This window comes from Lethenteron reissneri, chromosome 64 (assembly GCF_015708825.2).
Source record: "Lethenteron reissneri isolate LAM-NWPU_2019-01 chromosome 64, ASM1570882v1, whole genome shotgun sequence".
Lineage (NCBI taxonomy): Eukaryota > Metazoa > Chordata > Hyperoartia > Petromyzontiformes > Petromyzontidae > Lethenteron > Lethenteron reissneri.
Window position 1 is genome coordinate 8,192,390 of NC_083842.1, and position 12,291 is coordinate 8,204,680.

Below are 12,291 nucleotides of genomic sequence, written 5' to 3' on the forward strand. Positions count from 1 at the left end.
CCCCCCATAGAGCTGGAAGGGAAGGTTACCTGATCGACCGGTTTTTATCCGAGAGACCCTTATCGGGATTAATTCTCACGGTTTCCGGCGATCAGGGAATTGGATGACCTCCCCCGTGCTACGTGGTACCGCGGCGCTGCTGCCGGCCTTAATATGGTGTGGTCGCGGCGTGGGGCATTCGGCCACCGCGGTTGAGGTGCATTTCCCCCCACACACACCCCCACGAGTCGACGGGGCAAGCAGGGGAGGCACGAGACAGCATGAATAGCGGGGTCACAGGGGCTGTTGCGCATAGTCATGGAGGGTTGGGATAATTGCGCTTGAGCGCGCAGGCCCCATTGTTAGGAAGGGTAAGGGAGTAATTAGGATGTACGCCGCCAACGTCGCGCACTGATTAGCATATCAACAGCGCCCGGGAACCGCCGTGCGCGGGCTTGGGGTGCACGAGCCGATTGTTCAGCGCAGCATCCCCTTTGAGGTAGGGAGGATAAATAGAGGAGCGGAGAGGGGAAATCGCCCCTTCTCTCCAGGCCAGCGGACCAGCAGGAGTTCCAGCCAGCGACCCGGACGTCCGTGCGACGCATCGAGGTACGCTGTTAGCGCAGAGAGCAGCGAACCTCCGCGGGCACCAAACAGTGAGTGGGGAGGTGAAGTAGGGTATCGTAAGCCGATAAATAGGGAATAGGTACAGGTTTAGTGGAATAGGCCAGCCTCGTCGACTCACTGATTCCACATCAATTCGCAGGTGGCATATAATAAATCATTAATAGCGAAGCGTGGTCTCGCGTGATCTTGTCGTGCAGTGTGAGCGTGTGGGTGCGCTGTGTGCACAGTGGTTCGCCACGTGAGTGAGTGCTGCGCGGAGCTGAGCGCGCGGGTTGCGCGTGGGTACGCAGTGATTCTGTGGTGCTGCGGCTCGCCTCGGGGGAGCGCTGCGCAGAGCGGTGCGAGAGTGGGTGTCGCGTGTGTTCACTCCGTGTGTGATACAGGTGCGCGAGTATAACGTGAGTTGAGTTGGAGTACGTGGAGCGGCGTGTGTGTGGGCGTGCGTGCGTAATCGGCGTCCCCCAGGTGCGCGCTCATAACGTGAGCGGCCAGCAGGCGGCGAGCGCTGCGCAGAGCGGCGCAAGAGTGGGTATCGCGTGTGGAGCTGTATGCGTGTGTGCGCGCACGTTCACTACGTGTATAATACGGATGCGCATTGGGAACGTGCCGCACAGGGCTATACTGCGAGCACGGCGTTTGATCGACGATGATGTGCGCACGTATGCTCGCAGCGTGGGAGCGCGGCGCGAGGCTGTAACCGTAGGGGCGTCGCGTTCGAATGCCGGCGAAACCGTAGCGGGTAATAGGGAGGTGGGGTAACGTAAACGAATAGGGGATGCAGGCGGGAGGGACCCCGGGGGCCGACGGCCCCCACACGACTCCGCTGCCGTACGATGCGTCCCAGACACGACCCTCTCCGCGTTGTACCGACGGCGTCTAACGGGACAGCCAACTACTGTCCGGCCGCGCGATGATCGGGCAAAGGCAGCATCGACGAGGGCAGCGATGACGACAGCGACGACGACAGTGACAATGAGACGAGTTCAATCCCAGAACCGGCAGCTCTTGCTCTCCGCTGCTTATACAGGGTGACCCAAAAAAAACGGGCCCCAACTCTAATAGGCCCCGTGTGCACGGGGCCCCTTTTTTTTGGGTCACCCTGTATTCCCCTCGGCGTGGCTTGGCCACGCCCTAGCCGGGATTTGTTTCGCCCAAGTAAACTCACAAAAGCTGCACATTGTCTAGACTCGTGCATGTTCGTAAGAACATGTTGAAGGCCATGTGACTTTGATGAGAATATCACAAGTGCTAAGTACCTCACTTAGCGCTCCTAGAAAAGTGAGCGCTAATCGAATAAGAACTAAAAGGGGTCATTATATTGTTGTATATATATAGGGATGCATTCCTGACAGCGTTATTTCTTTCGTATAAGCAATATATGAGGGCTTCATTCAGGTATTGGTAACAGCGCTAATAATAATGACGGCAAACATTATTTCATAAATAAATAAATGTTGGTTCTAACATCAGTTATATACCGTACACATGAGTGAATTCTACTGTGCTCCAGAGCTCCAGGACCTCTGTTATATTCGTGATGCCTTCAGTCAAAATTTCTGTGGTGAATGTTTCTTTTAGATGGAGCCCCAGACTATACCCTGGTCATGTGAGTTCTCACGTGGCTAAATGTACTGTAATAACATTGAGAGAGAAAACATCGATTTTAAATGTAATCTAATTGCGGGAGGTGGGGTCTAGTTGGCTTCGAGTGTATTGGCTGAGCCAATTATGGGGGTGGGTACGTTTCCTCGGCCACCACTGCTGCATGTTCCTAGATTTTTTTGAAAAAATATTTTCCAGGTCAATGAGTGCTATAACGAATCAACCTTATCCAGGGTCGTGCTATTGGAGGTCTGCCTGTATTGTGCATTTGTGGTGTGCGTATGTGTGAAAGCTCATGTGTGAGTATTTTTAAATCAATTAGTCATAGCATGTGTGTGGTAACACGAAAATACTTTTATAAGAATGCCGATGCTCCGATACTGGCGAGAATGTGGGCGCAGCTGGCTGGAAGTACTGTATGCCATGACAGCCCCCACGCTAGAGGCGTGCTCCCTGATGCCGAAGCATCAGTGATGAGTACCACAGGGGATGAGAGGGTGGGCCCTGACACTATCAACTCATGCCTTTTTTCAATCCTATTAATGGTGTAATATTGTCTCATGTCCAGCCATGTAGATCATTTTTCCTATTCCATACAACTTTAAGTATTCCATGCAGGACCACTTGTGTTCTCCTATTGAGCTACTCATATTATATATAGGACAATATTGTTTTCCATCTATTTAGAAAATAGTAAATTATATTTTGTTTAAACATGCAAGCGATGTTTCTATACATCCATTGCAAGACATGGTCCAACAACTGGTAGTGTGCATCCTTTTATGTTATGCTGTACATGAACAATATACAACTAATATATATCTCTAATACCTAAATGAGGGCCTCCACACATTCTGCGGGTTAAGGAGATTATATGACCGTATTTCTGGTGAGTCCAGGTTGGTAAAGGTAGGGAACATTTCTGTTGGAGCAACAATACATTTTTCTGCATAGTCTTCTGCTGCCAACAAAGTACGATGATGCATGGTCAAACCCGCATGACAGACATGGCATAAGGAGGCCTTCAATTAATGAACCCAGCTATAGAATGTTACCAACAAGGGCCAATACATACATGCCTGTATTTAGTTGCGCAAAGGAAGGCTTAGTTTGTATGGCTGGGGAGCTGGTGTAGCCTGGGAAATAGACTCCAGGGAAGGTGATGAGACAGTGTCAGGCCAATAATTCTCAAATGCTGCAGTAGCGATATGAAGGAAATAAAAAGCTCCACTTTGGCCAGATGTTCTCCCAAACATATACGGGGGCCAGCGGAGAATGGTAGGAATGTGTCTGGCTTGACAAACTGACCATTTATATCTAGGAAGTTGTTAGGATTGAATTTGTGTGTTTTCCACTGGCTTTCATCATTGAGAACAGACATCAAGTTTAACATTACCAGTGTGTTCTTTGGAATCAAATATTCCTGGAACACTACATCCTTGGTGGTTGTGTGCCCCACACCAAGTGGAACAACATTGCTGCCAAATCGCTGTATCTCATGGATCACGGCATCTACTGTACGTATGGCAGGTTGTGTCTGTCCTCCGTGTGTGGCAGTCGCTTTAATCCAACAACCCTGTCAATCTCCTCGTGGCAACGGGCTTGAATGTCAGGGTATATCATCATAAAGAGCAGGCCCCAGCGTAACGTGGTGAAAGTGGTCTCTGTGCCAGCAACAAAGAGGTCTAATATCAACATGAGATTCTCTTCTGAGAAGCTGCTGTTGGGATTGTCCTTGTCATTCTCAAACTGGGTCAGGTAGGTGTCAATCAAATCCCTGGGGTTTTGTGTATTCCGTGTTGTGTAATGTTTGGATATTATGTCCTCAATAAAAATTATGAATCCTTGCCATGTTTTTTAATATTCTCTGTTGCGGTCCAGGCAGGTCCATAAAAAAGGTAATATGTTACATAGTGCTCCCACTGGTCCTGCTTGTAGTTGTAGGTTTTCCTCTAGGAGGTGCAACAAGGATTGGAACTGCTTGTCATTGTATTCAAAGCGGGTTCCAGTCACTAGGGAACAAATTATGTTGCCCATAGCATTGTTTAAGTTAAAATGAGGGTCAAATGATGACGCTTCTTGCCGGAATATTTCAATTAGGTAACGTATTTCTGTCAAGATTCGATCTTCTATGGACGCCTTGCCAAAACCAAAACTGCGCAATGTCGACAGAGTAAACCTGCGATGCTGCTTCCAAGCATCACCATATGGAGCGGTGATGAGGCCCGAGTTGTTTTGTGATTTTTGTGGTGAAAGGAGTAAATGGCCGGCCAGCAAAGTCATGACCTTGATGCACCAAAACCTCCTTGACTGCCTGGTAGCCACTTACCAGCACAATTGGAATCTTGCCCAACATTATGCTGCACACACTCCCATATTCCGCAGCCAACTGCTGCATTACAACATGCAGTTTCTTTTGACTGAATATGGATATATTTCCCACGAGGGGGAGTGCTCTCGGACCTGGGGGAAAGCCCATTGGGCGAATGGATGACTTCACCTCACAGAGAACAGCTCGCGCAGCCAGGAACACCGGGATAAAAATCGCCAGGCAGACCAGGATATGCCTTACTGAAGAGAAGCCCCATTCCACGACTGTATCAACTACTAGCAACATTTTTCGATTTAAATTTCGATTTAAAGCTTTCGTGACTGCAGGGATTCATCTTCTTGGTTCTTTCGGTAAAGTCACGTAGAAGGGAAGTAATAAAATAAAAAAAATAAAACATAATAAAATAATTCTCACGACGTTTCGGCCACAACGCCAGCAGCCGTCCTCAGGTGAAGACCAGGTCTGTCGGTGAGACAGCGTCTGAATGCTAGCAACATGTTACACAGTGGGCAATAGAGTGAAGATATTCCGCAAGAGTTTAACGATTATAAAAGTGGCCTTCACGTAGTAAAAACACGTGAAAAATATATGATTATTTCCTCACCTGAACATTGATTTTGTAACATTTCTCGTTGTATGCAATAGCTTACCTGTATGTATGTTGAACTTTTTTCGCACCGTACGTAGTCAACTACGCTGCTCAGTGTTTCCAGATTTGAGAAGAGTATAATCTGAAAAGGAAGAATGGTTCGAAAGTGTAGTTGAATCTATTAGTGCAGAACTGTCAGTGTCGCCCCATCATCTGTGTGGGTTTTATCTAAGTATTCTGCACACACACCAAACATTTCATAACGGCATTAAAAAAAAAAACGTGTTTATACAGGACCCCACTCAAAAGTCTTCCGACTCATCGAGATTAACCACTTCATGGTACAATACTCTAACTAAAGCACACACCATTAACAAAATTTGCATTGCACTTATTACCGATGGCAAATATATATATATAAAACCATACAGACACTGTAAGTAAACGTTGAACTTTCTCGTTGCACAGTATATTATTTTTATTTTAAAAAAATTACCCTAAGTCTTTACCAATACCCAATGGCAATTACATAAGCTGCCGGGTGGTGGCAGCACACCCCTGTAATCCAGCACTGGAGGGGAGGGTTGATGGATCAAACAAATGTGAAATTCCCTTCCCAATTCAGATTTTTCAAGAGAAAAACAAGTGCCATGTGTGACCCCTTTAAGCGTTGTTGCTACGTTCATTGCATGTTTTTATTTATCCTTGATATCGTTGGGGTTGGGCGATTAAACTCTAATCTTGAAACCTGCAGCAGTATGTAAGACTTTACTCAGAGCACGCCCGCAGTTATATGAACCAGTCACAATTCAAAAATGTATTCCGTTTGTGACTGTGATCATCACGGTTAACGCAGCTGATGCCTCCACGCCTCGTGCAAGCTCACATTCACATTGTGAAAGAGAACACCCCCTCCAACCACATTGCACATGGTACAGCCCATGGTTAACGATTGAGTGTGCGAATGTACTGTTTTATGTACAGCACTGGATGAATTGCTGTGTGTGGGGAGCTGTGGAAAATTGGTTCGCGCACTGTGCTACGAACTTTTGCAACCAGGTTCGTGGTACAGTGAATTTTGGCCAAAGCTGATATGAGTGGCGAGTGATAATCTGAACCAGTTCTGAGCGTCCCAAATGTCAACTCAGCCTTCAATGTGCACTGTTCCTGGTGCAGTATGCAAACATTAGCAGCGCGGAGGTAAAGACGGCTGGCGGTGGTGCTGGACAGACAACCGTTTATGTGCCGTATCCGCCTCCATAGGTGCTTGCTCTCAGCACTTGCCCCAACAGTATTTGTAGGCTACACATGTGACTTTTGCCTTTGTATATGTGATGACATTTAGCTGGGGGCTCTCTCAGTTACTCAGCAAACGGCTGTCCCCTGTGGCTCTTTGTCGTTGATGTTGAGCCCTGATTGCTTCAATTTGGGCTGCACTCCGCGGTGTTGCTCTCTCCTCTCCCGTGTTTCCCTGCCCTCACCACCTAGGCATCCCACCTGAAGTCTCTCCTAATATTTGGGTTATCAACTTTGAGGCTTAAAAAAACTCAGGACACAGATTGGGAATAATATTACAGTAATACCCCGATTAACATTCCCCCCTTTTAAGTCGTTTCGCAAATACTTCGTCACGTTATTAAATTAAATATGGATCGCCTTAACCTTCGCCTCCACCTCCCCTGTAAATTGCTTTGATTTACGTCGTTTCGATATTCGTCTCACATTTCAGGAACGCATCCCCGACATAAACCGGGATATTACTGTTTCAAAATAACGAAATACGGGTGAAGAACATGAAATGCATTGTCCTGAGTGGTGTATTCAATTAACATAAACCAGACATTTCATGTCTGAGGACAACATACATATTTCCCAGAACAGCTACTTCAAAAATAAATAATGTTTTGGTGTTGTGGGACCCTTTTATAAAATGTAAGGTTATTGGTGTACAGACAATGATACAATTGGCACTTCATGCAGCATGAGCATGTTGACCATATAGTCGAGTCCTCATTGGTTACTCCATTGGGATTCTTCCCTGGGCTGCATGGTTCGTTATTTTTTGCAAGGTTATAGGTTGTTGGCGTTTATTCTTTGGAATAGTCAAGAAGCTCTGGATGAGACTTGGTATGTTCATACCTTCAATGACGGAACTTTAATTGGAAAATATACTTAGGGGGAGAGTTCCCCATGACAATTGTATTATTAATTAAAACTGCAGGTACAATGTCCACACCGGTCCTCCTGGTCACTGTGTGTTGGTATATGACGGTGTATGTCTCAAAAGTTAATTTTATTGTTCATTTGTATGTGAAACAAAACCACGAACATGTCACCCAAAAGTGTGCCCCTTGGTCAACAGTAATGCATATCCATGGTAGTGTAGCTATCACTGCTCATGCCTGAGGATATTCGCATGGGAGTCTCTGGCTTGTTATTGTGGGATATACCATGTGTGTCATAGTGGAGAGATGTGGGTTGCGGGGCTACATTCTTTGTCCCTGCCTTTCATTCCCTGACACTGAGCGACCCTTATTGATTTAGCTGCCAGTGCTGTAAGAAAAGAAGCCGGGCTTGCGGTGAAAAGACACCAGTCTGCACGGAAAGACCGCTGCTGTAGACTTCCCACACTTTACAAATGATGTTCGACCAGAACCGGTCACAATGCACATGTACATTGCAGAACTTTTTTCAATACACTGCGCTATTTAAATTACGATAAGATATAAGGGACTCCCTACGCTATGGGTCATGTTGGGGGTTATTTGTAGCGTACTTCATGCTGGTTAGTGCACATTAAAGGTGGGCAGCATAGACATGGGAACACAGACGTACAGTACAACAATTGATGTTCCAGCACCGCTCTCTGCTGCCCACAATGTAGCCCGACAGCAGGCTATTAACACCAGTTGAATCCATATGGTGGTTGGTACGTTCCAGCAATTTAACGGGGTTAGGCGCATTCGATGGTGAATCTGTCCAGCGGTGTAAAAGCACTCATGAGTCTGTGTAGCACCAGACATTCAGCTCACCTTCGATTTATCTGCAGGACTTGGCTGCAAGTGTCACCTCCGTGTGCTCTTAATACACATGTTGTAAATAAAGCGTATACGTTACGTTAGACATGTTTTATAATTGCCTGTGGATCTTGGCGTGTTATTTAATCTGTCCTTTTTAACACGTAGGCTTTTGCGACCAATACTAGTGACGAAATGGCATGTTCTGTTTACGTGACAACCCTTACTAGTTGGCTGTCGGGTGGTGGTGGGTTTTAACGACACATTTATATATTTACGCGATCTAACCCAAAAACCTCTATTATGGATAACCTGGCCTTCAATGCATAAGGGTTTGGACACCACTGGAATACGTTATTAGCGATTGGGAAGGTTGTAAACTCTGCAAACAGTAACACTTATACTTTTGCAGTCGAAAGCCATTGATGAAAGCAAACGTTTATTTTAAAACATTGCTTTTTAAAGATGCGATAATGGATTTTTAAATACCGTTTAGAGACCTCCCTTTAGTTTGGAGCCCCTTTTGCAAGCAGTAGCGCCAGAAAGTAGATGCACAGCCATACCTTTTAATGTCGCCCACGGGTGGCAGCATCAGCAGCAGCACTTCGAGAACAAAAATGTGAAGATTAATGATTTAGTTAGCGTGACGAAGGGCACGGCCACGCACGCTGAATCCATTGCCTCGCCCAACACTAAGAGATACAAGTTCCGTGTATCAGTATCAGCCCGCCGGTCCCTGTACTGTACCAATTTAACAGCCCCGTTAACAAACAATCGGGCAATTCACTCTTGGGCACTACAACGAACGTGACTTGACTTTACAATATACAGATGTATGCAACAAATTCCTTGTAGAACTAGAAGTAACCTACACGGCATCTTACGTTTGAAGATGTACCCTTTGAGGGGGGGGAGGGTGCTGGGAGGGATGCTATTAGCAATCACACAAATGTCAATGCTCAGAGACCTAAAATGCATTTGAATCGGTAATGCAGCAAGCAATGAGTAAGGAAAACGCGCCGAATTTGTGAGTCTTTAGAGGTCAGTGAGAGTGTTGATCACATCATTGCCATCCCATTTGTGGTACCATTTTTTGATTGAGTAAACCTAAAAGCAGCAGCCCAAGGCAATTTTCAACTACTGTATAAGCAACATGTGCTGCATGCACATGGAAAAAAGCATTGGTCACTAGGATTTTAAACGAATTCGGTAAACATACACACCATAGAGACACAGTTATCGTGTGCTAAAATTAGGAGGGTTAAGACACAGAGAAACACAGAAATACAGGCATGTCTCGCTGAATGATCGAGATGTTATGCGGAAATTGCTCGGTAAGCGAAAACTCGTTAAACGATCATCGTTTTCCCATCGACTCTCATGTTAAAAGCTGAGCTACGATAATTGTTTTTTTACCCTTTTATCTGGCAACAAAACTGACACCTTTTTTGATACGAGGAGTCATGTTTGCATAGACCACAATACCTGCAGTCATAATGCAAACAAAAAACATAACTCTGATTATGTATGCACTGTCCTTGAAGTTGATTAGTTCACACCCGAGACAGCTTTCCTTAGAGCCTAGTCTCACATGGTGTTGGACCAGATGACGCCAAAAGGCGCACGTGCGCCTTTTGGCTCGAAGGAAAGCTGTCTCGGGTGTGGACCAATCAATTTCAAAGGCAGTGCATTCATTACCAGAGTTGTCTTTTTGTTTGTATTTTGACCGCAAGTGCTGTGGTTAATGCAAACATGATCCCTTGTATAAAGGTGTCAGTTTTGTTGCCAGATGAAAGGGTAAAAAAACAATTATCATATTTTTCTACTGGCAACTGAGGTTCCAATGGAGCTGAGCTACGTTTCAGCCCCAAAATGTTCCACTCTTGACCATCTTTTCTAGGTGAGAAATACAATTGATCATTTTAAAATAAAGTTATAAAACATCAAATGTAACACTTGAAGAACCACAGTGCTTGCAGGAGCCTGGAATTAATGGGTAGATATGAGTGGGTGGAGGGAGGCAGCGGTGCAGGACCGGAGGTTTAAATATCACTCGCCACTGATGTTAGCCGTGGCTCGGACTGGAACCGGGGTTGCGTGATTTATAGCCACGATGCGGGGATGCGGGATCCAGCGCGACTTCCTGTTCTCGGCGCCTGTAATTAATTAGTACCGCCACTGACCCCAACTGCACCCACCCATTGCAGTGCCACCACGAGGCACCCTCCCCCCAAACGACGAAACAAGCGGGCACTGCACAGGAGGGCTGGTAAACAAGCAGACGCGGGCCACCGTGCGCCCCCGACCGCCACGGGACGCACACAGTATTTTTCGAAGTAAACACTTGCTCGTTTTTGCGAATGGGTCTAAATTTAAATTGCTCGTTTTAGCGAATTCTCGTAGAAAGAACGCTCGTAAAGCAAGACACGCCGGTATAGTATAGGAATTCTGTCAGTGGAATTATGAATGAGGACCTCACCATGCCGTGTGGGGGTGTGGAATTTCCTTTACCATACATTATCATGCTGGCCAAGGCCGATTGGTGAAAGCGGGGAACATTGAAGTTGTAAATTGGCCAGAAATGCAATGTCTGCTGCCTACAACGTAGACCCACAGTAGCTTGTAACGCCTGTTTTATTCATGGTGGTCGTATATTCCAGCACTATCCAGGCTCAACACATCTTAGCTTCGAAGCACTGACAGGGTGCATTCCAGGTGATTTGATTTGATCCATACATCACATAAACACTGAAACAGACACACAGAAACATGAAGACACAGACTCATTCCTCGGTACACGGTGAGAAGGATAAACGAGTAAAGACAAGTAAGATGCAGTGAGACAGGGGCTACTGAGAGGGAAACAGAAACAGATCCAGAATTCCATCACCCCCCTCCCCTCCCCCATAAGAAGTCAGGGCTCTGAATGAACCCCGACCTACTAATTCTTGCACAACCTTGCTTTAACACATTCCTGCGGAGGGAGCTGGTAGGAACGTTGGGTTGCTCGGTCAATGGCCTGCAGGGTCAACGGCGGCGTGGTCTATTCCGCAAATATGCCCGACTGTGAGGGCGGGCACAAGCCGGCGTGAGTAGGTTAAACGTTGAATTTTATAAGGGCACCACGGGGTGACCAGCCCCTCCCCACCCAGCCCCACCCTCCTCACCCTGCCCCTCCCCACCCTCCCCACCCAGCCCCACCCCTCCCACCCCCCACCCAGCCCCACCCTCCCCACCCAGCCCCTCCCTGCACGACGGACGGATGGACACAATAATCCCCTGTGGGCTGGTGTAACCAGGAGGTTCCTACCAGTATCACATTACAATGTCTCCACATCTACGTAAAGAGATCAGCATGGCTCGTGCAGCCTAAAACCTCCGCATTTCACGAACGCATCTTACCTCTGCGAGGTCCAGCAGCTTCTGCAAACTCCACGCCCAGAGCTGCGAATTGACATGGGAATGTGGAACAAGCCACTTCGCGTAGCAGCATGGTACAGTCCATGTTGAACAAGCAACCCCCGTTAATTATCAATCGTGACTTACATTATTTCTGCCTTAATGTACACGCCGTTACATCTTAACAAAGCGCACACAACGCACCATATATTTTATTTCAAATCATAGCTGCATTCGGCACCGACACAGGATTACCTCGAAGATGAGCGCAGTGACTTTTTTTTACAAAGTATGATAGTCAATTCATTTGTGAAAGAAAAAAATGCATGCAGACCGGATGTGTTAGAAGAAATGGGCAAACCCACAGTTTACCCAACGCCAATTAACCAGTCGACGGACTTAACATTTGTGTAACCATGTGTAAGGACATTGCGTGGCCCAGTGTGGGGGATGGTCGTGGTGACGGGAGAAGGGTCACACGAGGTGACTGTGCATAGCAACCGAACAAGGCTGGGAGCGGTCGAGAGGAAGGGCGTGGCCGAGGGGGGGGGGGGCACGCGGATAGGGATATACGGAAAAGGCGGATAGGGGTTCGGGGCTGTTTGGGGAGTCGGGGTCCGGATCGTCGTCGCGGGGATCGTCATCAACATCGTTGTCATCGTCATCCTCTGCATCAACACCGGCGCGGACGACTACTCCGACGTCTTGCCTATGTAGTTGACCAGCTATATAGGAACGTCATGTAG

The 12,291-nt window shown here is 47.0% G+C and overlaps 2 protein-coding genes and 1 pseudogene across 4 annotated transcripts in view; all 3 read right to left on the reverse strand.

Moving 5' to 3' along the window:
- Positions 1 to 11,578, reverse strand: part of LOC133359237 (cytochrome P450 2C31-like) — a 30,333-nt gene extending 18,755 nt beyond the window's left edge. For 2 of the 3 annotated variants that reach the window (XM_061577698.1, XM_061577699.1), the window contains exons 1-4: positions 11,549 to 11,565; positions 8,710 to 8,749; positions 8,162 to 8,209; positions 5,191 to 5,271 (exon numbers count right to left, since the gene is read on the reverse strand). The gene's annotated coding sequence lies outside the window, so the exon portion shown is untranslated. Of the gene's footprint in view, positions 1 to 5,190; positions 5,272 to 8,161; positions 8,750 to 11,548 lie in introns of all 3 variants that reach the window. The other variant, XM_061577700.1, reaches the window with a different exon arrangement.
- On the reverse strand, positions 1,621 to 4,038 carry LOC133359007 (cytochrome P450 2D6-like; the record flags this gene model as incomplete). Its single annotated transcript, XM_061577381.1, is given in 2 exon segments — positions 1,621 to 3,727; positions 3,730 to 4,038. Coding segments are annotated over 2 exon segments (723 nt in total), but the record flags the coding sequence as incomplete, so codon positions are not given.
- On the reverse strand, positions 3,923 to 4,999 carry LOC133359238 (cytochrome P450 2J2-like; annotated as a pseudogene).
- Positions 11,579 to 12,291: the final 713 nt, after the last annotated feature.